The sequence below is a fragment of the Malaclemys terrapin genome, chromosome 2 (assembly GCF_027887155.1).
Source record: "Malaclemys terrapin pileata isolate rMalTer1 chromosome 2, rMalTer1.hap1, whole genome shotgun sequence".
Lineage (NCBI taxonomy): Eukaryota > Metazoa > Chordata > Testudines > Emydidae > Malaclemys > Malaclemys terrapin.
The window spans coordinates 164,804,515-164,828,539 of NC_071506.1; the positions used below are offsets into that span (position 1 = coordinate 164,804,515).

At 43.5% G+C, this 24,025-nt stretch overlaps 1 protein-coding gene and 1 long non-coding RNA gene across 13 annotated transcripts in view; one reads left to right on the forward strand and one right to left on the reverse strand.

Moving 5' to 3' along the window:
* TERT (telomerase reverse transcriptase) overlaps positions 1–24,025 on the reverse strand; it is a 132,180-nt gene that overhangs the window by 36,000 nt on the left and 72,155 nt on the right. For 6 of the 12 annotated variants that reach the window (XM_054018276.1, XM_054018280.1, XM_054018282.1 and 3 more), the window contains exons 11-13: positions 12,712–12,900; positions 9,630–9,756; positions 9,241–9,302 (exon numbers count right to left, since the gene is read on the reverse strand). The exons of 4 other annotated variants lie outside the window; for them this stretch is intronic. In XM_054018276.1, coding sequence (XP_053874251.1) covers positions 9,241–9,302; positions 9,630–9,756; positions 12,712–12,900 — 378 coding nt within the window. Of the gene's footprint in view, positions 1–9,240; positions 9,303–9,629; positions 9,757–11,854; positions 12,026–12,711; positions 12,901–24,025 lie in introns of those variants that run through there. 2 more of the 12 variants (XM_054018286.1, XM_054018279.1) reach the window with 2 other exon arrangements.
* On the forward strand, positions 115–5,781 carry LOC128831656 (uncharacterized). Its single transcript, XR_008443837.1, has 2 exons — positions 115–1,799; positions 2,406–5,781. It is a non-coding gene; the product is annotated as an uncharacterized LOC128831656 (long non-coding RNA).

The following is a 24,025-nucleotide window of genomic DNA, read 5'->3' on the forward strand; positions in this document are numbered from 1 at the left end:
CTTGTGAGTAAGAATGTTTAAGGGAAGAGACCAGGAAGGGTGGGGGCTAGTTGAGAAGCCCATTCTCCTAGCTAAATTGGTAGTGAAAAAGCCGGTGCCCATGGAAGGGACGGTTCAGCGAGAAAAGCGGGATTGGGCCCAAGCTGGCAGGCAACAGATAGAGAGATTGGAAAACAGGTTGGAAACTTTGAGGGCATAGTGGAAGGAAAGGAGTAAGTAATTATAAGCATGGGGATTTCAAATCCCCAGGATAATAATTGGAATGGTAAAATGTGTGCAAGACAGAGTCTTTGTACCAAGGTGCAAGGCTCTCCTTTCTTCTGCAGAATAAAGCAACTCTTCCTTATCCCTGTCTGGCTGTTATTGGCTCTCAGCTAGGTGGACCCGATATTTCAGTCACAGTTACTGGCGACTCCGGTTAATGAATTTCTGTCTTATACATTTGGGCGTTAGGTGTGTGGACGGAACTGAGCCTCTCATTCGTAATTCCTCAGAGTGGAAGCCATCGCGTGCGATGAAGCTCTGAGGTCGAATTGGGATCCTTCTGTCCCATCCCCTGTAGCGGTCAGTATTAGTAGAAATTCCCGTAATAGGCTCCTATTAGGCCATAATTCCCTCTGTTCTCTGTGTAATTCTCTGTTAGAGTGTCAGCAGGCAGATGGGTGGGTCTCTGGTAAAACCCTCTAAGGACAGCCCTTTGAATTATATGTTAAGTAAATGGCCTTTACCCGGTGTTCAGAAAAGAATGTCGAAGAGACGCTTGTTGCAGCTTTGCACCCAGGACTGGCCAGCCCTGGGCACTGATTGGCCCGAATCCGGATCTTTTGACATTCCGACTTACTTAACTCCCTTGCACCTGGTACTGGAAAACCAGGCACCGGGACAAATAAATTATTGGTTTTTGTGGGATCTGTGTTTTATAAGTTTGAGATGAATTGGTATTGTTTAAAGTTGCAAAAACCGAGAATACTTTTGCCAGACACAGGAAACTAGTGTTGTTTAATATGGTATTTAGGATTTAATTCTTAAGGAGACTTAATGCTTTACAAGATTTAAAATGTTTTAACTAAAGACCAAAGGTTGTGGCTGCAGCAGGGTAGTCAAAGCCAGGAGAATAAAAGATTTGAATTTGGTTTTGGGTAACAAAATAGCAGATAAAAGAGCTGGTAAAGAGAGAGAAGGACAGTGCCCCTGGCTCTGTGTGGTTGAGCTGTCACTTTACTAGGGGTGCATGGAGATTTTGTAAGCACAAAAGAAACAGTTACACCTTGTGTAGAAATTGATATGGCTAGTGTTGTGGAAATTGAATTGTGGATAGGACGTGCATTTCCCCCAGAACATGTGCAGTGTATATTGTAGCAGAGATAAAAGAAATGCAAACCTACCAATATAGGTTGTGTTGTCTTTTTCAGATCACTGTGTGTTTGAAAGCAGGAGTTAGAAGTAAAAGGCAATCAAAAGTCTGGGAAAGTTAATTTTGTCCCTTTTTAAGTAAGAATCTTTAAGCTGTGGATAGCTTTGGATCTGGAAGCAAGCCAGAAAGCATCTGTATTAATGCAATTTTCTAACTAATAAGGTAAAAGCCACTTAAACCTGGGCGGCCTATGAAACAAATACAATGAAATATGGGATAATTCCTCTGTTTTGTCTAAAATCAACAAGAGTATGTGTATATAAAGGAAATATTTTAAGCAATGACTGACTACCCAGAAGGGGTAGACCTCTGTTCTTTTGTCTTTCAGATCATCAGAGAAAACGGATGCCAGCTGAACAGCATTCAATGTAACATGCATTTACTGGTACAATAGGAATTATTTTTGTGTTCAATGTCCTGTCTTGTGGTGTTTGACTTGTGGCCAGAATTGTTGTGTTTAATATTTTCGTAAGACAGTCTAGTTCAAAATTAAATAGAAGGGTTAAATCAAAAAGCACATACTTGTTTTATTCAACCTGGAATACCAAGTGTTTGGATAAATCAGGAAAATGTGATATACTAAAGTCTAATATATTTGCTTAAGTAAGAAAAAGAAACTTCATTGGCCAGTTTTTTTTAATTGAAAAATTGTTAAAATTTGCATACCAACAGTCTTTGGAAGCAAGGACATGGAAGGTTAACCCACTCCCATATTGCTCATGAGATCCTTCTGGCTACCTCAGATTTCTAGCCAGAGGACTGGGGAGAGAGGAAAGCTATTGGACACCAGAGGTTGTACCGAGTGGACTCCTCAAAAGTGGGTGTGCTTGTCCTGGTTTGTTGCACCAAAACTCTGTATAGAAGTTATTTATTGGAAGGGTGTATATGGCATACATTGAATAATTAGACTAATGTACTGTAAAATGGCAATGTGTATGTGTTCATTGTTTGGAAAAGGTGTATGAGTGAAAAGTGGAAGTTTCCTTTGTAGGTTAAAAGAAGCCAAGAAGGGAAAAAGGAAAAAGAACAGAAGGAGTTAACTGGAAAAATAGCTAGCAAGCTCAGTCCAAAGATAAGACACTGGCCCAATCCAAGGACACTGCCCAGAGCTAAGACTTGGCCGACAGCCAAGAAAAGGGGGGCCTGAATGTGCCCAAGCAACTATGAGATCTGCAAAACACTGCCAGGCATTAATGAAATGTGTTAGGTTTCTTTTCTCACAGATAAAAGAAGTGCTACCCAAAGACCCTAGCAGCCCTGCCATTCATTGAAACAAGGAGATTGAGTCTATGTAAAGTCCATCAACGAAAGACTGCTTTGGCTCCACACTGGAAAGGCCCTTTCCAAGTCCTGTTAACCACCAACATGGCTGTGAAGAGCCAAGGACTACCTGCCTGGACCCATGCTTCTCACTGTAAAAAGACCCCTCCATCTCGGGAGAACTCTCTGACTGATGATAAGCCTATTTCTCCTTCTAGCACTGCTATGCCTTCTGGACAGCAGGAAAAAGAAAAAAAAAAAAAAGACAAGGTGAAGTGCTAGTAACCTCTCCCTTGTCCACTGACAGACTTACTGTGCCTTTGGATTTTTCTAGAAGCAGCAAAACCATTACAGGGTGATGTGCTAGTAACCTCTCCCCTGTATGATGCTAAACCACACTGTTTCAGGAAAAGAGAAGAAGGAACACTTGCTTCATTGAAACCACAAAGTCCAGGGATTCCTGACTACAAGAGACATTAAGAACTGACCCTGGTGAAGAAACAAAGAATTATACACTGGCAGAAAGAAAATTGTGGGACCCATGCTTGGGAACGTGGTATTGATTGGATTCTGGGGTTTATTCTACAGGCTGTGCCCTGTGTTTTGGATAAGTCCTTCAGCATGTATTGCCCTCCCTAACTGGATTTTAAATTATAAGTACCAAAGGCACCTTGTTGCCATTGCCCCTGCCATCTCCTCCATTACACTATTACCCCTGTAACACATCCAAATACAGACAATGTCATATATTTGATAAAACCAATGACTAAGGCCTTCACACTTTAGTGATTTATTTAAATATTGTTTAAAAAAAATATTTTTAAGGTTCAGGATATCCCATATAAGCGAACAATTGAATGGATCAGTGGAGATAAAAGTATATGATATCACTACCAGTGAACCCCAAGAATCTGTAATTGCAATTGATGCATTCTATAGCGAATGTTGCTGAAATTTGCACTGTGTTAAATGAGAGAGGCCCTTATTGTTATTTGATCACCCAATTAGTGAACAATTAAACGAATACCCAGAGTTTGTTTTGCCACTGGAAATTTTACCTGCATAGAAATTATTCCAGTGACTAATAATGTGACCTGTACCTTATTGCAATACACCCCTTCTTATGCCATTAATATCAATGCCTCCCGGAAGTACTAAAGGTGTTCAACCAATAGATGTGGTATAGTACTACACCAAAGAGAGATGTATTAGGATATCAATGGACTGTGATTAACACTACACTAGGGACTGTTAAATTTTCATTGCCCTTATCCAGTTTCCAGATTACCTCTACATACCCAAATTGCTCACAGGGGGCTGCCATTAGATTAGCACAACAGAGGGCTTGGGTTATTTCTTCTAGGAAGAGAGACTTGACCGGATCCCTGTGGGATGGGGCCAATAGTGCAGCAGCAGTTTGGAATATTTTAAAAAACCAAGAACATGATGAGAAATTGGGGAAACTAGAGAAGGCCATTGGCCTTGTTTCTGGAGCACAACTAACCCAGGTACAGGCTGGAGTTGGTGAGTTGCATGTTATTTCCGCCCTTAGTTGTATGACCCAGAAGTTGCTGACAGAGATGATATTGAATATCACTGAGGCTGGGAAGGCATTGCAGTGGGATCTAGCATGTTCAGAAATTCAGGATTTCCTGAATGACCAGCTAATGGCCATTCGGAATGATCTAGAGCATCAGGCTTGGCCCACTGCCCTTACAGACACATCAGGAGTACCATCTGATCTGTGGCCATGGAGACATACTTGGGAGACTTTCTGGGTGGAAGTGCAGACGTTCTCAGTGCTCCTTCCAAGCATATGGACCGGTTGGGGGGGGTGTGGGCTCCCACATACCGAATCCTGCCGGATCCATGGGGAGGATGCATGTGGGTAATTCACAGAGACATCTGGGAAATTAGACCTCCTGGTATGCCCAATCGATTTTTAGTCAGTGCTCCAGGGATTACATCTGACATTTGGATGGGGTTAGGGAGTCAATGGACATTAGAACCCCCACAGCTTCATTGTATCCATAAACTGAAGCCAGGAGCAGTTGTTACTCTTCATGACTACATTTGCTGGGAGGGTAGGGGACAAGGAACTACCCTGACAGGACACTTACTTTTTCAAGCTAATGATAGCTGTGTGTATGTTAAAGCCACCACATTGCAAGACATACATTTTAATCTCATTACCACTGCAGGCAATCATATTATTTACTGGCCTGCAAATAGAATTTTGCAAGTAGTCCTTAGGTTCCAGATACCCTTTAACTGGACTAGTTTAGTACCTGATCAGTTTCAAATTTGCTTTCACTGTTACCAGAGGTTCAGAAAATCTCTGAAATACAAGGGCAAATTCACATGCTTCAATATATATATATATATCAAGTTGAAAAGTAAGCCTTTCATACAGCTTATAGAGTGTCCACCTTATGTACTAAGTATGATGTATTGTGTTTTATGACTAAGACTGTACAACAACCCCATCATATTATCGCTATGGGAATGTTATTGCTTGTGTTGTTGTTAGGAGTATGTTATTGTTGTTATAAAGAACATAATAATAGTAATACCTTTCATGTCCATGCTCATCATGCATTGTCATTACATCCAATCAAAACTCCTAAGGTTGAAGCATCTGATGTAGAATCTGAATGTAGACTTAATGCAAATAGAGATCTGAAAATGTTTGTTGTACTAGTAGTACAAAAGGGGGGGTTGTGGAAGCAGAGAAAGAACTGACAGGAAGGGGATGCAATACATGACAGTTCGTTAGCAAGAGTTAGGCTAACTGTAACCCTAATAACGCGAGATTTGTAGAAGCGGGGAATGTGTGAGGCAAGTGGGAAAGAACTGTGTGAGAAGTTGTTGCGACCTTGTATAGATAATGTGTAGATAATATGGAATGTAGACTAAGAGTCTACATTAGTGAGCAAAACAAGATATCAGAATGACCTATGTATAAACAAAATGCAGCTGTTGCTCATTATTGTCTGTAACAAAAAGGTATAAATGTTTGCTGTAATTGTTTACCTGTTGAGAGACCTGCTTAGCTCTCTCCCTCTATGCAATTGATAGAGAGAAAATAAAGCGTCTGACTTGCTGTACCCAAACAAAAAGTGAGAACTCTGTTATTCTCCGACAGAATGGAGAGTGTTTCATAATCATCATATGATATAACTACAGAACAGAAATATTTATCGAACACTTACGACTTAGGCCATTCAAGTAGGCAGACTGGATTTTTCTCTTACCCACTCTCCCTTGTTATGAAATATAGCTTAGGGAGGGACCCCAGACCCTGTGTCACAGTAAGAGTTTCACACTTTTGACGTTAACGGATCCATTGTAAGTAATCTCCTAGCTCAAACCACAGCCACAGAGATAGGCCACATAAAACATATAGGAAGTTGAAATGGTGTTGGAAAGATGGCTTACTTAAGGGAGAACCTGTGCAAGTTCTTTTGAAAGTGGGCTATGCCCTTTGAGCTCTGCCCAAACCTGCTGCTTCCCAAAGTGAAACAATAGTTAGAATGGAATAGAATGATGTATTAGAGTGAATTATTGAAACAGAATGGTGTTTCCCTATGGAGTTGTATGAAAAATGTAGGTATGGTGATATCTGTAGACTTAAACAAGTTTAATGAGTCAATACTGGGGGGGAAGGTATATTGCTCTTGTCACGGAAAATAAAAGGCCACATCTCTCACGTAGCACAGAAGCAGTAGTACTCAATAGAGCTAGAAAAATTTACACTAGCAGAAGATAGTTGGTGCAGTAGTTCTCCTCACTAGACGTAGTTAGTAAATGCTGGTATCACCACTGCCCCCATATAACTTTTAGCACAGTGGTTACAGCATTGACCTGGGGATTTGGGAGCCCCAGATTCAATTCCCCCTTTTGCCTGATGTGGGGAAGGGATTTGAATATGGGTTTCCTACCTATCAGGTAAATGCTCTAGCTACTGCACTGTGCGTTATTAAATAATCTTTGGGCCAATAAAAGAGAGAATAACTCTACAACCCAGAGTTAGGGCACTCACCTGGAATATGAGACCCATGTTCTAGTCCCACTGCTCCAATGCATAGTTACTATTTATAAAAAGTGGAACAACTTCAATAGGAAAGATTGAGAGAAACCTGCCCTGGAATAGCCCATAGTCCAGTGGTTAGGGCATTCTCCTGGGAGAGGAAAGACCCTAAGTTCAAATTCCTTTTCAACATTAGGGGGAGTTGGGGAAATGAACATGGGTCTCCCATATCATGCAGGAGTGCTCGAGACACTGGACAAAAGGTTATAACAGGAGCACCTCCTGTTTTGAGTGGGGTTATGCATGCTCTGAGCATGCCCAGTGGATTGGTCCGCACAGGCAGGACAAGTAGGGGAACACCTAGTTTGAGGATCCCATTGTGGCTTAGCATGAGGTAGGCACCCAAGCACCTAGTCTGAGATGGCTGTGCACATGCTCACTGGGAGAAACTTAGGTACTTACAGAGTTGGTGACAGCTGAGTGAGGGTTTTGAGGATTGCAGTGGTGCATATATGTAGGACTTTGACATCTAAAGTGGCAATTATCATTATTAATAATTATTTGTAGTCAAGTGTCTAAGTCTTTTGTGGATCTAGCCCACAGATAGGATGACATATTGGAATCGTTACATGAGGGACACCAGGGCCTCAATAAATGGTGGAAGCAAGCATAAATGTCAGTGTAGTGGGCCAACAAACTCACCTAAAATGCAGAGTAAATCATGCAAGTCTGGTTTCAGAAAGATAAAACTAAAAGAACCGTTCAGCCACAGCATTACATGATAGTTAGGGCCCTACCAAATTCAGAGTCAATTTTGGTCAATTTCACAGTCATAGGATTTTAAAAATAGTCAGTGTAATGGTTTCAAATATTTACATCTGAAATTTAACGATGTTGTAACCATGGGGGTCCTTGACCCAAAAAGGAGTCATGGGGGATCGCAAAGCTATTGTAGGGATTGCCACCCTTGCTTCTGCACTGCTGCTGGCAGGGGCACTAAAGCCAGTGCTGCCACCAGTAGCAGTGAGGGTCACGGAATATGAGGGGTCATCTCTTCGGGGGGGGAGGGGAGGGGGGCACAGCCAACCTTACAGGTGAGGCCTGAAGGCAGTGCAGCTGCACAGCTTCCTGCAGTTGGGGGAGGTTCCCGGAGGTGGGTCTGACCCGGCCCTGGGAGTGGCCTATGCAGGGGAAGAGGAAGTCCCATCCCTCCCCAGCCCGGCCGGGACTAGCCACTGGAGCCCAGCACACGGCAAGAGCCTTCGGCTGAGGCGCATCCAGCCCTGCCCTTCCCCTACAGTAGCAAGATATCATAGGGTAGATCAGATTTCACGGTCTGTGATGCATTTTTCACAGCTGTGAATTTGGTAGGGCCCTAATGATAGCCCTTGGAAAAGAAAAGCACTAGATCAGTGTAAACAGGGGAGGCCTACCTATATGATAGCCACTGAATATTTTTCTAAATTTGTAGAAAATCTGCTCATTAGAATTAGATCCACAAGTCAAAAAGTCAAAGAAAAGTTTAAAAAGACATCTTTTTGGCATTCAAGAAGAAATAGTCATTGACAACAAGCCATGGTTTATCAGCTCTGAATTGCAAGTTTGGGGCATACAGTACAATTGCAAGAATATTACTTCCAGCTCCCCTCACCAGCAAGGGAATGGTCCAGTGGAGAGAACAATACAGACTGACAAGAGAATTTTACAAACAGGACGTATTAGCTCATCTGAATTATAGGGCAACATCATCATGCCCCATCATGCATGGTTTGCATGGAGAGGCTGCTACAATCTTATGGGTAGCAAGCTACTTGGTTTTTACGCAGCCCCCATTCCTATGGTTTTGGACCTTTCCATCCTTTTGTGTTCTACTTTGCTCTCCCCCACATCCAATGCAGATGAGCAGAAAGTGAAACACAAAGATTAAAATCTCTCTTTTTTAGCTGGTTGTCAACTACCAATCATTTACATTCGTCCTTGACCAAAATATAAACTTTATCTGATGATCAGCAAATGTTCACTGAGAACAGCTACACTTGTTCAGCTATAAAGTCATTAAAAATTATCAGCAGTTAAGGAATTGCAGTTTGGGGAAATTATACCTTAATCAGGACCAGAAGAATACAGGTCAAAGTCCTGACAGTTTTGCACCAGACATGCAGTTCTCAGTACAATTTGGTTAATGAATTATGTTTTGTGGTCATCCTAATGGAGCAAAACAGTATTTCATCCCAGCTTCCTTCTTCCTTATGTCACTTGTGCATGCTTAAAAATATTTAAAAACAAAACTGCTTCCTGATCAACTTATTAAAATGCAGTGTAACCTAAACATACACTTCATATAGCGGCACATCTTGAATCTTTCAACATTACATGGGCTGATATATTTTAATACCTGTAGAAAGAATTCTACAACTTGATACAAAAACTATCAGGCAAACTTTTATGGCTTTACTTTTCTCTAATCCACAGCTCCTTCACATGGCATGTAACAGTACTGAAATTTTCTGAGTTATTGAAGAAGACATTGACATACCTGTAGGCCTGCAGCAAAAATATCTTATAAATGTTAATGAAAACTGTTCTAAGACTGTTGACCTAGAATAAAAGATACAAAAAAAGGATAAATCTACACAAATGTATATTAGAGTGCTTCTAAAAATGTATGTTTTGTTCAAATCAAACAGCCTGGGATTGGACCACGGGGAAATAAGATTTTATACCACCCTTGAAAAATTCCTATAATCACATATTCACACAATTCTGCAAAGTGCTGAGCATCCTCAATTTTCGGTAACTTCAGCACCTCCAGGATATGCTCAGCATTTTGTACAATCAGACTAAGTGTCAGAACTAAGGACATTTAAAATTACTTTGGAAACACGAAATAAAAAAAATTTAAAGTATTTAGTTTTCAATTTTCACCTGTAAATTGAGAAATAAACTATGACATTTCAGCTTCAAGACTGTGACAAGTTTGTATTTCATGTTTTTCCCTGCTGTGTTGCTTGAATTGAAGGCAAGACTTGACCTGATAGAAGTACAGGCATAACTACAAAGACAAGAGGAAAAACAATACAGTTTTAACATGATTATTTCTGTAAACTCCATAAATGGTAGAAAAAGATTAAAATAGATGTACAATCATCCTATTGCTACTAGTATTTTTTTCCTTTGATATACTTATAACTGCCCTTCCTGTTGCCCCTTACCTCTTTGAACCTAATTAGCGATCTATCCAGGTAGAGCTCGAGCTGCAAAGAGGCTACATCCCTTTGGGATTTGCTATGATGACTCATTTTGCCTTTTTGCTCCCCATATTTTCTTCCTTAAATTATCCTGAATATTTGTGTTCACAACCCTCCCCCGCTCCCATTTCTATTTCCAGTATAGGTTCTTTTATCCTCAGGACTTTCAGCAGCCCCTCCTGAAGCCATTTCTTGCACTCTGACTAGCTCTTCCCTTTTTATTCTATACAGATTGTATTATTTACTATTATTAAAGGAGTAGTCAGAGGTGCCAAAAAGTAAATGGGAAATGATCATCCAATGGAGATGTTTGCAATGGGTCCTGCAGGGATCTGTTTCGGGGCAGTAATATTCACTATCGTTATAAGCAATGAATTTACATTTTTTTCTAGTTAATTGTTTGCTGACAACACAAGAATCAGTGATAAATAAAAAGGACAACAGGTCACTTATACAGACCATGCATTTTAATATGACCTAGGATATATATCTAGCAGGAGCGGTGCCAGGGTTTTTGGCGCCCTAGGTGGGGGTCCTTCCGCGCTCCCGGTCGTCAGCAATTCTGCGGCTGGGGGAGCGGGGGGTCCTTCCGCACTCCCGGTCTTCGGGGCACTTCAGCGGCAGGTCCCAGAGTGAGTGAAGGACCCGCCGCAGAATTGCTGCCGAAGACCCGGAGTGCAGAAGGACCCCCCGCCGCAGAATTGCCCCCCCTCCCCAAATCCTGGTGCCCTAGGCAACCGCCTAGGTCGCCTAAATGGAAGCGCTGGCCCTGATATCTAGGAACAAAGAACGTAGGCCGTACTTACAATATGCACTCCCATGGATGTATAAGGAAGGGAATATCAAGTAGAAAAAGGGAGGTTATTTTAGCGCAGTGAACCTATTACTGGAATTCTGTGACCAGCTCAGGTGTCCATACTTAAAAAGATATTGAAAAATTGGAGAGGGTTTAGACAATAGCTTGAATGATCTTGAATTCAAGATCTGGAAAGTTGCCTTTCAGCGGGAGACTTTAAAAGCTCCATCTATATAGCTTATCAAAAAGAAGATTAAGAGGTTACTTGATCACTGTCTACAATACCTACATAAGGATAAGATTTCTGACAGGAGAGAGCTCTTTAATCTAGCAGACAAAGGCACAACAGGTCCAATGGTGAAAGATGAAACAAATTCACACTAGAAATAAGGTGCAATTTTTTTTTTAAACAGTGAGTGAGGGTAATTAACCATTGGAACGGGATAATTCTCCATTCATTGAAATCTTTAAATCAAAAACGGATGTCTTTCTAAAAGACAGACTTTATCTCAACCAACTTTGAATTTGCTGCAGTAATTACTGGGTGAAATTCCATGCCTAAGTTAGGTAGGAAGTCAGACTAGATGATTATAGTGGTCCCTGATGGCCCTTAAAAATAAAAGAGGATTAGCATCCTAAGTGAAGCCCATCTGACTCAAAGACGTTCTCAGGAGGCATTCCAAAGTTCTATAAGTTCCTCCACCCCATCCCTTCTCCCTACCACCAATACTCCCACAGCACGTGGGTCCATAGTGTCAAGAGTTTCTTTGCTTGCATTGTGTTAAGAGCACCATGTAAACAGCTGCACAGAAGAAGCCATTTGCTGAGCCCATCAACAAGCTTTGCTTATCCTACAAAATCCAGGAATAATTTTTCATCTTCTTGAGTGCCATCTACTGGCACCTTATTTATTTACATACAGATATAGAGCACTCTTATAAGAGACATAGCAAGGAAGGGACCGCCAAGAAAATGCCCTGCATCAGTCCTATTTTAAAGTTCTCTTCCCAAGCTACTTAAGCAATTCTCTCTCTATCACAGATGACAATTCCACTATCCTACCAGTCACTCTAGTTAGCAACCCTGAAGTTATCTTTGATTACCCTCCATTTTTCTCTCCTTGAAACTAGGCTTTCACCAAACCTTTCACTTTGCCATCTATAAATATTTCTGAAGTCCACCATTCTTCCTCCATGCCTACTGTTAAAACACTGGTTCACATCTTGTGACCGCCTCCTTTTTCACAAGATACAGTTTCCATGGGTGTATATTCTCTCCTTAAAGAAAAAAAAATTAACAGTGCCAACCATGAACAAAAAAATATATACACACAGTGTGTGTGCACACATATACACCCACAAAAATGGTAGCGTAGAAACAGAACCATAATCTTTTTCATATGATTTTTGGTGATGAAAAGTGCCTGACTGACAAGCTTAGAAACCAACGTTTTCCCAGAGATCAGGTACACACATGGAAGGTACCACTATAATTTTCCATGATACAGTTCAATCAATATGATTTAGCCCCACTAGGGGAATATCACTGGAGTGTAGCATGTTTAGTCCCCAATAATCCACAGGAAATTAATCAAGTTCCATAGCCCATTCAATCCTTAGTTCTTCCATTCAGAATGTCAGCAAGATGTCCTGTAATACCACCTGAGGCTATGAGGTTGTGGTGTTATAGACATCTGTCCACTTGAAACTGAACTACAGACCATCAGATGCATTTTTTAGAAACCACTACTGACTGAGTTGGATTTGAAATATTAAACTAGAGTGGAGTGATGACAAAGGCCTCTTATTGCACAAGAGAATGTTCTCATTCATTGTATGGGAAGCAGAGCTGATCAGACTCATTTTGTTGTGGACTCACCTATATCATTAGCAAAAACAATATTCTTGTGCATCTCAGTACATATTAATTTATACTAGGAAGTTTAACCAGTATCCATATTTACCTGGAGTAGTCACAGTAAACCTCAAGTGTCTGTATATCTAGTAACAACCCACACCATGGGATCACACCGCAATATGGTAACTGTTTAAATTTGGAACATCCTGGGATATCCTCATCAACATGAAAATTCATCATGGTCTTCTTGGGGTTTATTAAAAAGCCATACTCAGGAATACCTGTCGCCAGAATCCTAAATTAGATATAAATGATTAGCAAAAATATAATGTGTGATGCGTAATATAAGTGACATTAACCTATTAGCCTGCCACTTATCAAAAGCAAGTCCAAAATTGTTACGGCTATCTTCCAGGAAAAAGAATCCTGATTACTGTCCATTATATAAACTACTGCAAATGTTGAGAAATAATTTGAACACAAGTGAAGAAATCTCTGAGAATAAATACAGAAGAGGTGTTCCAAAATCAAAGGGTCACCAACTCTTTAGCTGAGTGAATGCTCCCAGAGATCCAAAAATTGAAGGCACTTAAGGCAAAACAAACCAATAAAAGGGTTAAGGAAATGATTAATGAAACGAAGAGTTTAATTCTTAGAGCAGAAAATGAGATAAAAACATTATGGATTATAAAAAAAAAATCACAAATAAGATTACATAAATGATAAACAATCTTAACTCTGCCCCTGTTCACACCACAGATTTCATTGTAGCAGAAATATTAAGCTAATATATCTATTGCTAACAATTTAGAGGCAGATATTGGGTAGGGTATGGTGGGGTAAACATATACTGTCAAATTTAAATTCACTTCTGCCGTTCCCCAAAAGGGAGAGAGAAAGAGTAAATGCAACCCTTTGACAGTATCAACTGACATAAATGGCTCCCTACTCTCCTGCTGTCAAAATCTACAACTGCTCCCCAACAGCTACAATGCAGTTATACATGCACTCAAGTTGCAATGGGGGAGATCTAGGTTGGATATTAAGAAACACTATTTCACTAGGAGGGTGGTGAGGCACTGGAATGGGTTACCTAGGGAGGTGGTGGAATCTCCATCCTTAGAGGTTTTTAAGGCCCGGCTTGACAAAGCCCTGGCTGGGATGATTTAGTGTTGGTCCTGCTTTGAGCAGGGGGTTGGTCCCTTCCAACCATGAGATTCTATGATTTTATGAATAGTAACATCTGAAGGACACTGCAAGTTTTGAGTCAGAGTAAAATAAATTGAATTTAATATCAAATTAAACCCCATAAGGGACATTACATTGATTAAAGTATACTAGGCTTGAAAGAGTAATGAAGAGGAGAAGTCTTGGGATGGATAGTGCCACACAATTACAAGGTCCAGATACATAATTTCGGCCTAATGTGCCATAGGAGGTAGGTCTTGAGAGTGTTATTGTGCATGTATACACAGACAAGGGATATTGAGTGGTTCTTTTCCTCTTTGTTCCTCACTGTACACTCAGCTCTCACTAGCTCCAAGTAGCTGTAAGTATGCGACAGCGGCCACACCCTGATAAACTGCCTCGGCATGCTGGCTAAACCTGGTGAGGGTAACCGGAAGTGTGAAAACTGACGGTGATTTAAGGATTGCCCTCCCAAGCATACAAAGACTGCTCTGGTAGCCAAGGCAGAAGAGACCATATAGTGGTCCAACAGCTTGAAAAGCAGTGCAACAATGCATTGTGGAAGGTGAAAGGCACGACGGGGCACTATAGAAGTCATGGCTATCCACTGCAGCTAAAGAACCCTCCAGTTGTAACTGCCTTTGTGCCACTGGGCCAAGCTTCAGCAGCTGAGAGAATGGGATTGTCCCAGTGCAATGATTCCCATTTTAATCAACCTCACACACATGTCATTCATACACATCTCTCTTCAAAAGTCCTGTAGCAATGGGGGAGTGGCAAAGCAACAGGTGAAGAGGATTACTGGCAGTCATAGCCACAAGCCTGCACACAGGCGGCCTGGAACATTGGCCGCCCATCACTGACCCAAGGGTAGTAAGGAAGCTTGGCAACACCCCAGGCGACAGGGCAGCCCTTTTTAGGATTGCACTGTGTTGTACCATGGGTACTGTGCTATATAATTGATTATGTTTTGACTATATACATTGTATGTATTATAGTAAGAATTAAGGTATTAGAATAAATGAATAGGATAGTGGATACTAGTATTAGCCATTTTCTTTTTATTCATGTCTTGTAAGTCAGAGACAGGATCTTGTCTGTGTCTATGTTAATTAAATTAGAGGAATGTTGGAGGCCCAGGCCCCAATGTGGGAAAAGATAGTTACAAGATTTAGTAAGGTCTATTTTACGATGCCTTTCTTGTTCAACATAAAACACTGCTATTTGTTACCTTTGGAAAGTCTCTGCAAAGAACTGTTTGTGTGAATGAGAAATGTCTACATCAGGAAAAGATAAGGTGTGAAGGCCATTGCTGAAGACAGATGATCAAGGGAGGAGAGACTTAACGAGACTTATTGACGCCAGAGAACCATCAATGAGCATCCATGATTGAGAAAGGGCAGATTGATGACCCTGAGATGGAGGCTAGCACCCTTAAACACAAGATAATTAATTAAATCGAAACCAGGACAGGATGACCCTCCCAGAGGTGTTTTGGAATGAAAGAAGCCATGAAAAGATAACACCAATTAAGGAGTAACCGGTCATAAAATGACACAGCAAAATCCATAGACTTCAACGAAAAGAAAGAACTATAAGAACAGGGTGCTTTGCCATGGAACTTTGGGTTCATTTTGCCAACAACTCCAGGAGCATCGGATTGCGACCGACAGAGCCCGGCTCCCCTCTGCGACCAATCTGGCTGGCCACTAGATTGATCCAGACTCTGGACTGGTAACTATAACATCAACTGGTGGGACTGTGTGCATGGTGTGTGTGTGTGTGTGTGTGTGACTGAAAAGCATATGCTAACTGCTGTATTCTCAATAAATGTGGCATGCCTTCTCCCTTATAAAAGACCTCATGTGCTTTGTATAAGCATAACATTTTTGGTGGAGAATGCAAAGGTGAAGAATATGCTCTGTAATTGTTGAAAATACTGCTAAAAAGGTATACCATAAACTTAAAAGTGATCATTCAGGTGTGCACACCCCATCATAGAGATACCAGGCAGTAAAGAGGGAACCATTTGTGGTTAATATTGTCTTCACTGTTGATATTCTATTACCTGAAAATTTTGATGGTTAAAAGGTATACATGCCCTCAGTCGTAGCAGGGCTGAGAAATAGGAGAAAGGCTTAGCATTCCTCTCTCCAGCCCGGGTTGCTGGGGAAAAATAATTGGAGGTGGGTATGCTCCCAATTGTAGTAGGGTCGGGCAGTAGTAGATCCTCGCTCCAACCTGAAATAGCCTCGGTGCATACACCCTCAGCCATAGCAAGACTGGGCACAGGAGGAGAACTTAGTGTTTCGCGCTCTGATTCTGGGAGGGATTTTTATGCTTGGTGTATGAACCCTCGGTGGTAATAGGTCGAGTGATAAAGAGGGAGGCTTAGCATCTCTCCCTCTGGCCCAGAACGGGTTAAATTTGTAAGCCCCGGCACTGGCACAGGCAACAGAGATGAAAAAAGGGTTGTTGTAAGCCACGAACCAAGCACAGGCACACAGAATCTTAGAATGATTAGAAATATAAACCAACCAAAGACCTTAAATACAAAATGTTCAGACGAAAGGAGTCCCCTAAGGACGATGCTCAGGCGGAGCTGAAAAAGCTGCTGTGTGTACAAGAGATCCCCCCCCCCCCCCTTTTTTTTTTTTTTTTTTTTTTTTTTTTTTTTACAAATTTTGCAGAAATTTGGCCATAGCCCCTGGACGGAACAAGCAATAGCAGATGTCCACACCATAGCCAATTTGGAAGACAAATTGACAAAATATTTGTTGATTTATAAACCTTCAATCCCAATAAAAAAGGATTCGGCTGCACTCTGTCTATTGTGGGAAGCCTGTAATGAGGCGTTTCTCTGGCTGGCAAACTGCCAAGCAGAAAATACTACAATGTGTGAAAAGCTCAGCGCGAGTGAACAAGACACAGATAAATGGAAAGTATTAACTACAGGGGTCCACGGACAATTGGACAGGCTTAAAGATACTGTACGGGAACTAAAAAGCAAGGGAGAAGGAATTATTGGAACAGGTAGAGGAAAAAAATAAAATATTAAAAAAAAAACCAAGTCCTACAGGGCATGGTGAAGAAATTAATGTTAGAACAAGGCTGAGCTCCTGCAAACCATAACCACTGCAAATCCATTATCAAGCAGCTTAAGCAGAAGCTAGGCTTCGAAACTTGCCAAGTTGCAGCAGTCACAGCAGGATAATGGGATCAAAACTTGCCCAAAGAAAGCCCGGACTGGGAGGAAAAAATATGGGACCCCAGGGAAACTTGGGAGGAAGATATATGGGATAGTCCGCAAGAATGTAGATATGATGAGCACGCGCCCATAGCCCTGGTAGGGGCGATTCAACACACCACGGTAACGACTCCTGGGGCGGGTGGGGGGAAGCACAATCATTACCACAGTTCCAGTATCGGCCACCGATTTAAAGGCGATTGCTGAACATTTGGGGACCCTGAAGCGAGACACCTTTTCTAGACGGTGTACCAACGCATTTTTACTTGCAGCAAGGGAGGGGCTAACTACCTTGGAAGTCCACCGACTCATAGGGGTACGTGCGGCCTTGGAAATTAGAGGTTGGGAGTCACCAAGGACGTCGGTATCCAGGGTCTAATGACAACATTTGGGGAACAGACAGGCAGGCATAATTTTATAGCACAAGTTGTGGCCTCCATCCAGGAGCCTAATGAGGACCCCAAGAATTATTTAACCCGATGGGCTCTGATGCAAGTAATGGCTGGTCTGGTAGCAGTTGATGGTGCCACCCCGATAGATGAGCTAGCATTCATTGACCAGTCCTTAAGGGGTGGTGCTGCCTCTTTGGCCCCCTATTATTCTGGTAAACTTGCAGTTTGGCAGGATAACCACCCAGCTAACCTAGGGGAGCTAAGGGGATTGGTCCAACAAATAACTACTTACTCTGACCACAACCCACCATAAAGAAAGAAAGGGTCTCTTATGTGGCGGCAATAGAACCAGCGGTTACATATATGAACGAAAGTGATACAAAAGGATTACTGGGTCCTGGGGAGGATATGCTAGGGGTCGTTCCGGAGGGGATGAGGTCGGCAGGGGGATTGGGTATACCCAGATCTCCGGCAACATCAGGCCGACACCTCTAGGCAGAAGGATGAGGGGGAAGAGAGAGAGCTAACTGATAATGAGGTTTGCCAACTAGCCTGGTGAACCCTGATGCAGTACAGAGCCAACCGAGCTCAGTGGGATGGGGCACCCACACCTGACTTGGTTAGAGAAGCTATAAGATTACAAAATACCCACAAGGAAATAGCCTCCATAACCGCCAGTGCATCTCTACCATCAACACCACTACAGCTTCTCCCCGATGCATACCTCCGTCCCACAGATAAATAGAGGGGCCTGCTGAACAACGAATTTCCACTATCTGTAGGGGCACAAAGGTGGAAGTTCATAGAAAAGGTCCATTGGGATCCTGGAGGAAGATCACGCATGTATATTCAGCAGGGTAAGCATACCCCTACATTGTAACATAAGGGATGTCAGGATCACCAGAGCCAGGCGAGGAGCAGAATGCTGGACAGATGATAGAATGATTAGGTCAATACTGAATTTACATATTGTACTCACATGCCTGAAATGCCCCCAAACCATCAAGATGTCCCCTGATATTGCTAAATTAAACCATGCATCCTACCGAGACAAGCTACAAAGTGCACTAGAAACCAACCTTGTCTCATGGGAGGAATTCAGAGACAGTACAAAAAACTGCAACTGACATCCCCAGATGGAAGAAAAGGGCTCACCGTGACTGGTTTGATGAAAATGATAAGGAAATCATAGTACTCTTGAATGAAAAAGTGAGGCTTTCGAAAACAGGCAAAATGATACTCAGTCCGCCTGAAAGACAGATTCAAACATCTGCAAAGCAAGACACAAAGACTACTACGCTCAACACAGAATAAATGGTGGGAGAAGTTAGCAGAAGACATTCAAATGTATGCAGAAACAAATGAAACAAAGAAGTTCTTTGATTCCTTGAAGCTAGTCTATGGACCTTCAAAGGTGGGCACAGGTTCACTCATGAAGGCTGATGGCAGGAGAATCTTCAAAGACAAACATGGCATGGAACAGAGATGGGTTGAACACTTCAGCCAACTACTGAACAGGCCATCCTCAATTGAAACAAATGTTATTACCCAGATACCTGAAGATGCCTGAACATCGACTTCGAAAAAAATTTTCTATGGAGAAAGCCCAGACTGGGAGGAAAAAATATGGGACCCCTGGGAAACTTGGGAGGAAGATATAGGGGATAGTCCGCAAGAATGTAGATATGATGAGCACGCGCCCATAGCCCTGGTAGCAGCGATTCAACGCACCACGGTAACGACTCCCGGAGTGGGTGGGGGAAAGCGCTACAAGGACAGCATCAAAAACAGCATACACTTTAATGCAATAAAACCGGATGATCTTAAAAAAGGTGTGTCAAATAGATCAGCATGGTGACATACAACACTCAGAGCTTTCCAAGCCTTTGAAGAGGACAGAAGTAATCGGCTGTTAGCTGCAAGGGAATACTCAGTGTTGTATCCACCAGGTCCAACATCTAAAGTATGGTCCCTGCAGAAACCTATTGTGTCTGACAAAACCTCTCTGCCAAATCCAGGAGATCTGAAACCAGCCATTACTAGGAAAGCACCATGTATTCCAATTATCTCTGGGAAAACAAGTTAGAACTTTACTCTACGTTACCCAAATTCCAGAACCATGATGATGACAAAGACAGACACTGGCATACTTTCCAAATTGCTACACTTTATCATCAAGATCATTAATCAAACTGAGGGTATGTCTACACTGTGAAATTAGGTCGATTTTATAGAAGTCGATTTTTAGAAATTGATTTTATACAGTTGATTGCGTATGTCCCCACTAAGCACATTTAGTCGGCGGAGTGCATCCTCACCACCGTGGCTAGTATTGACTTACGGAGCGGTGCACTGTGGGTAGCTATCCCACAGTTCCTGCAGTCTCTGCCGCCCATTGGAATTCTGGGTTAAGCTTCCAATGCCTGATGGGGCAAAAACATTGTTGCGGGTGGTTTTGGGTACATGTCGTCAGTCGCCCCTCCCTCCGTGAAAGCAACGGCAGACAATAGTTTCGTGCCTTTTTTCCGTGCAGATGCCATACAACGGCAAGCATGGAGCCTGCTCAGCTCAGCTCACCATCACCACTGCTGTTGTGTCCTGGGTGCTGCTGTCAGCAGACGGTGCAGTAGGACTGCTAACCGTCGTCATCCACCGCTCTTCTGGCGCCATGAATCCACCTCACAGGTCCTCTTGTCGTTCTCTATAAATATCCATTCTCGTGGCATCTGTCATCAGCCACCACTTCCGCTGCAACTCTGCTCTCCTGCTCACCTGGTGCCATGAATCCACCTCGTAGGTCCTCTCGTCGTTCTGTATAAATATCTATTCTTGTGGCATCTGTCGTCAGCCACCACTTCCGCTGCAACTCTGCTGTCCTGCAGACGACATACCACAGCAAGCATGGAGCCCGCTCAGCTCACCGCTGCTCCTGTGAGCATTGTAAACACCTCATGCATTATCCTGCAGTATGTGCAGAACCTGCAAAAGCAGGCGAGGCGGCGACGACAGCACGATCACGATAGTGATGAGGACATGGACACAGACTTCTCTCAAAGCACAGGCCCTGGCAATTTGGACATCATGGTGGTAATGGGGCAGGTTCATTCCATGGAACACCGATTCTGGGCCTGGGAAACAAGCACAGACTGGTGGGACTGTACAGTGTTGCAGGTCTGGGATGATTCCCAGTGGCTGCGAAACTTTCACATTCATAAGGGCACTTTCATGGAACTTTGTGACTTGCTTTCCCCTGCCCTGAAGCGCAAAAATACCAAGATGAGAGCAGCCCTCACAGTTGAGAAGTGAGTGGCGATAGCCCTCTAGAAGTTTGCAATGCCAGACAGCTACAGGTCAGTCGGGAATCAATTTGGAGTGGGTAAATCTAGCGTGGGGGCTGCTGTGATCCAAGTAGCCAACGCAATCACCGAGCTGCTGCTATCAAGGGTAGTGACTCTGGGAAATGTGCAGGTCTTAGTGGATGGCTTTGCAGCAATGGGGTTCCCTAGCTGTGGTGGGGCGATAGACAGACTGGACCACCTTGGCAGCCAGTACATAAACCTCAAGGGGTACTTTTCAATGGTGCTGCAAGCACTGGTGGATCACAAGGGATGTTTCACTGACATCAAAGTGCGATGGCTGGGAAAGGCGCATAACGCTCACACCTTCTGGTCTGTTTGAACAGCTGCGGGAAGGAACTTACTTCCCAGACCAGAAAATTACCATTGGGGATGTTGAAATGTCTATAGATATCCTTGGGGACCCAGCCTACCCCTTAATGCCATGTCTCATGAAGCCATACACAGGCATCCTGGACAGTAGTAAGGAGCAGTTCAACTATAGGCTGAGCAAGTGCAAAATGATGGTAGAATGTGCCTTTGGACGTTTAAAAGCTCAATGATGCAGTTTACTGACTCGGTTAGACCTCAGTGAAACCAATATTCCCATTGTTATTGCTGCTTGCTGTGTACTCCACAATATCTGTGAGAGTAAGGGGGAGACCGTTATGGCGGGGTGGGAGGTTGAGGCAAATCGCCTGGTGGCTGATTACGCGCAGCCAGACACCAGGGCAATTAGAAGAGCACAGCTGGGCGCCCTGCGCATCAGAGAAGCTTTGAAAACCAGTTTCATGACTGGCCAGGCTATGGTGTGACAGCTCTCTTTGTTTCTCCTTGATGAAAACCTGCCCCCTTGGTTGACTCTACTTCCCTGTAAGCCAACCCATCTCCCCCGTCGATCACCACTTTCATAGGCAATAAAGTCATTATTGTTTCAAAATCATGCATTCTTTATTAATTCAACACACAAATAGGGGGAAAACTCGCAAGGTAGTCCGGGAGGGGTGGGTGAGGAGCAAAGCACCGGTTGGGGTGGTGGATGGAACTTGGGAAGGAGGGCAGGCGTTTATACAGGAGCTGCAACGGCAGTCTGTGCTCCTGCTGCCTTTCCTGCAGCTCCACCAGACGCCTGCGCATGTCAGTTTGCTCCCCCATTAGCCTCAGCATTGCATCCTGCCACCTCTCACCGTGCTCCTCCCTCCTCTCATCGCGTTCATTTAACGCTTTACTAGACTCTTGCCATTGTTTTCCTCCACGCATTCTGCTGAGCTCTTTCAGTGCGGAAGGACTGCATGAGCTCTGAGAACATGTCCTCGCGAGTGCGTTTTTTTCGCCCTCTACTCCATGCTAGCCTCTGGGATGGAGATGATAGGGGGAGTGTAGACACATTTGCAGCTGCGGGAGGAAAAAAGGGAGAGTAGTATTTTAAAAGATACATTTTAGAGAACAAAGGGAAGACTATTTCACACTGAATCAAGCGATTCACATTACATAGCACATGTGCTTTTGGTACAAGGTCGCATTTTGCCTCTTATATTGAGTGCCTGCTGGTTTGGTGTGAGACATCACACATGCTCGGCTCGGCAACAGAATTTGGTTTTCAGGCAGCCATGGTAAGGCAAAGGGTTTCGGCTTCTTCAACCTTCATAACATGTGGGAATGGTTTCAAACAGCAGCGCCCTCCTTTCCCATACCAAGCAAAGCCCATTGGGTTGGCCATTTAAAAGGAGGGGCTGCAGTTTTACGGTGAATGTGCAGCACATCCCAACCCCCACCACCCAATTCTCTGGGATGATTGGTTCACACACACACACACACACCCCACCACGTGGCTAGTATCAGGGAAGATCCCTGTCAGCCAAACGTGAACAACTCAGCATGAACGGGCCTCCCCCCACCACGTGGCTGACGGCGGGGATGATTTCTTTTCAGCCAAAGGCAAACAGCCCAGCAGGAGCGGGCACCTCTGAATGTCCCCTTAAACAAATTTCCCATATTTCAACCAGATGACCATGGATGATATCACTCTCCTGAGGCTAACACAGAGAGATAAAGAACGAATGTTGCTTGAATGCCACCAAAGCCTGGGCCCATTCGCTGCAATGCTTTGTTCTGCAGTGATTCCAGACTACTTGTTACTGGCTTGTGTCCTACCATGGAGGATGGAATAAGGTTGCCCTCCCCAGAAACCTTCTGCAAAAGCTTTTAGAATACCTCCAGGAGAGCTTCATGGAGATGTCCCTGGAGGATTTCCACTCCATCCCCAGACACGTTAACAGACTTAACAGACTTTTCCAGTAGCTATACTGGCCACGAATGCATCCCAAGTCTTCAGGGCAAATTAATCATTAAACACGCTTGCTTTTAAACCCTGTATTATATTTACAAAGGTACACTCACCAGAGGTGCCTTCTCACTTCTTTTGTTTAAAGGTACATTCACCAGAGGTGTTTCATGGTCCAGGAGCCCGCCTTGGGAGGGTTGGGAGGGTATTGGCTCCAGGGTGATGAACAGTTCCTGGCTGCCGGGGAGAAAGGATTCTCCGCTTGCCTGCTGTGCACTATCCTCAACCTCCTCCCCATCTTCCTGATCCACAAAATCCTTGTCCCTGTTGCGTGAGACTCTCCCCTTGCAGGTGTCCACAGACAGTGATGGGGTAGTGGTAGGGGCAACCTTAGAATTGCATGCAGCTCATCATAGAAGTGGCATGTATGGGGCTCTGACCAGGAGTGACTGTTTGCCTCCTTCGTTTTTTGATAGGCTTGCCTGAGCTCCTTAACTTTCACGCAGCACTGCTGTGTGTCCCTCTTGTAGCCTCTGTCCATCATGCCCTTGGAGATTTTGGCATATATATTGGCATTTCGTCTTTTGGAACGGAGTTCTGCCTGCACGGATTCTTCTCCCCAAACAGCGATCAGATCCAGGACCTCCCGTTCGGTCCATGCTGGAGCTCTTTTGCGATTCTGGGACTGCATGGTCACCTGTGCTGATCAGCTCACCACGCTGGCCAAACAGGAAATGAAATTCAAAAGTTCATGGGGCTTTTCCTGTCTACCTGGCCAGTGTATCTGAGTGGAGAGTGCTGTCCAAAGCGGTCACAATGGAGCACTTTGGGATAGCTCCCGGAAGCCAATACCGCCGAATTGCGTCCACACTACCCCAAATTCGACCCAACAAGGTCAATTTTAGCACTAAATCCCTCGCCGGGGAGGAGTACAGAAATCAATTTTAAGAGCCCTGTAAGTCGATAAAACAGGC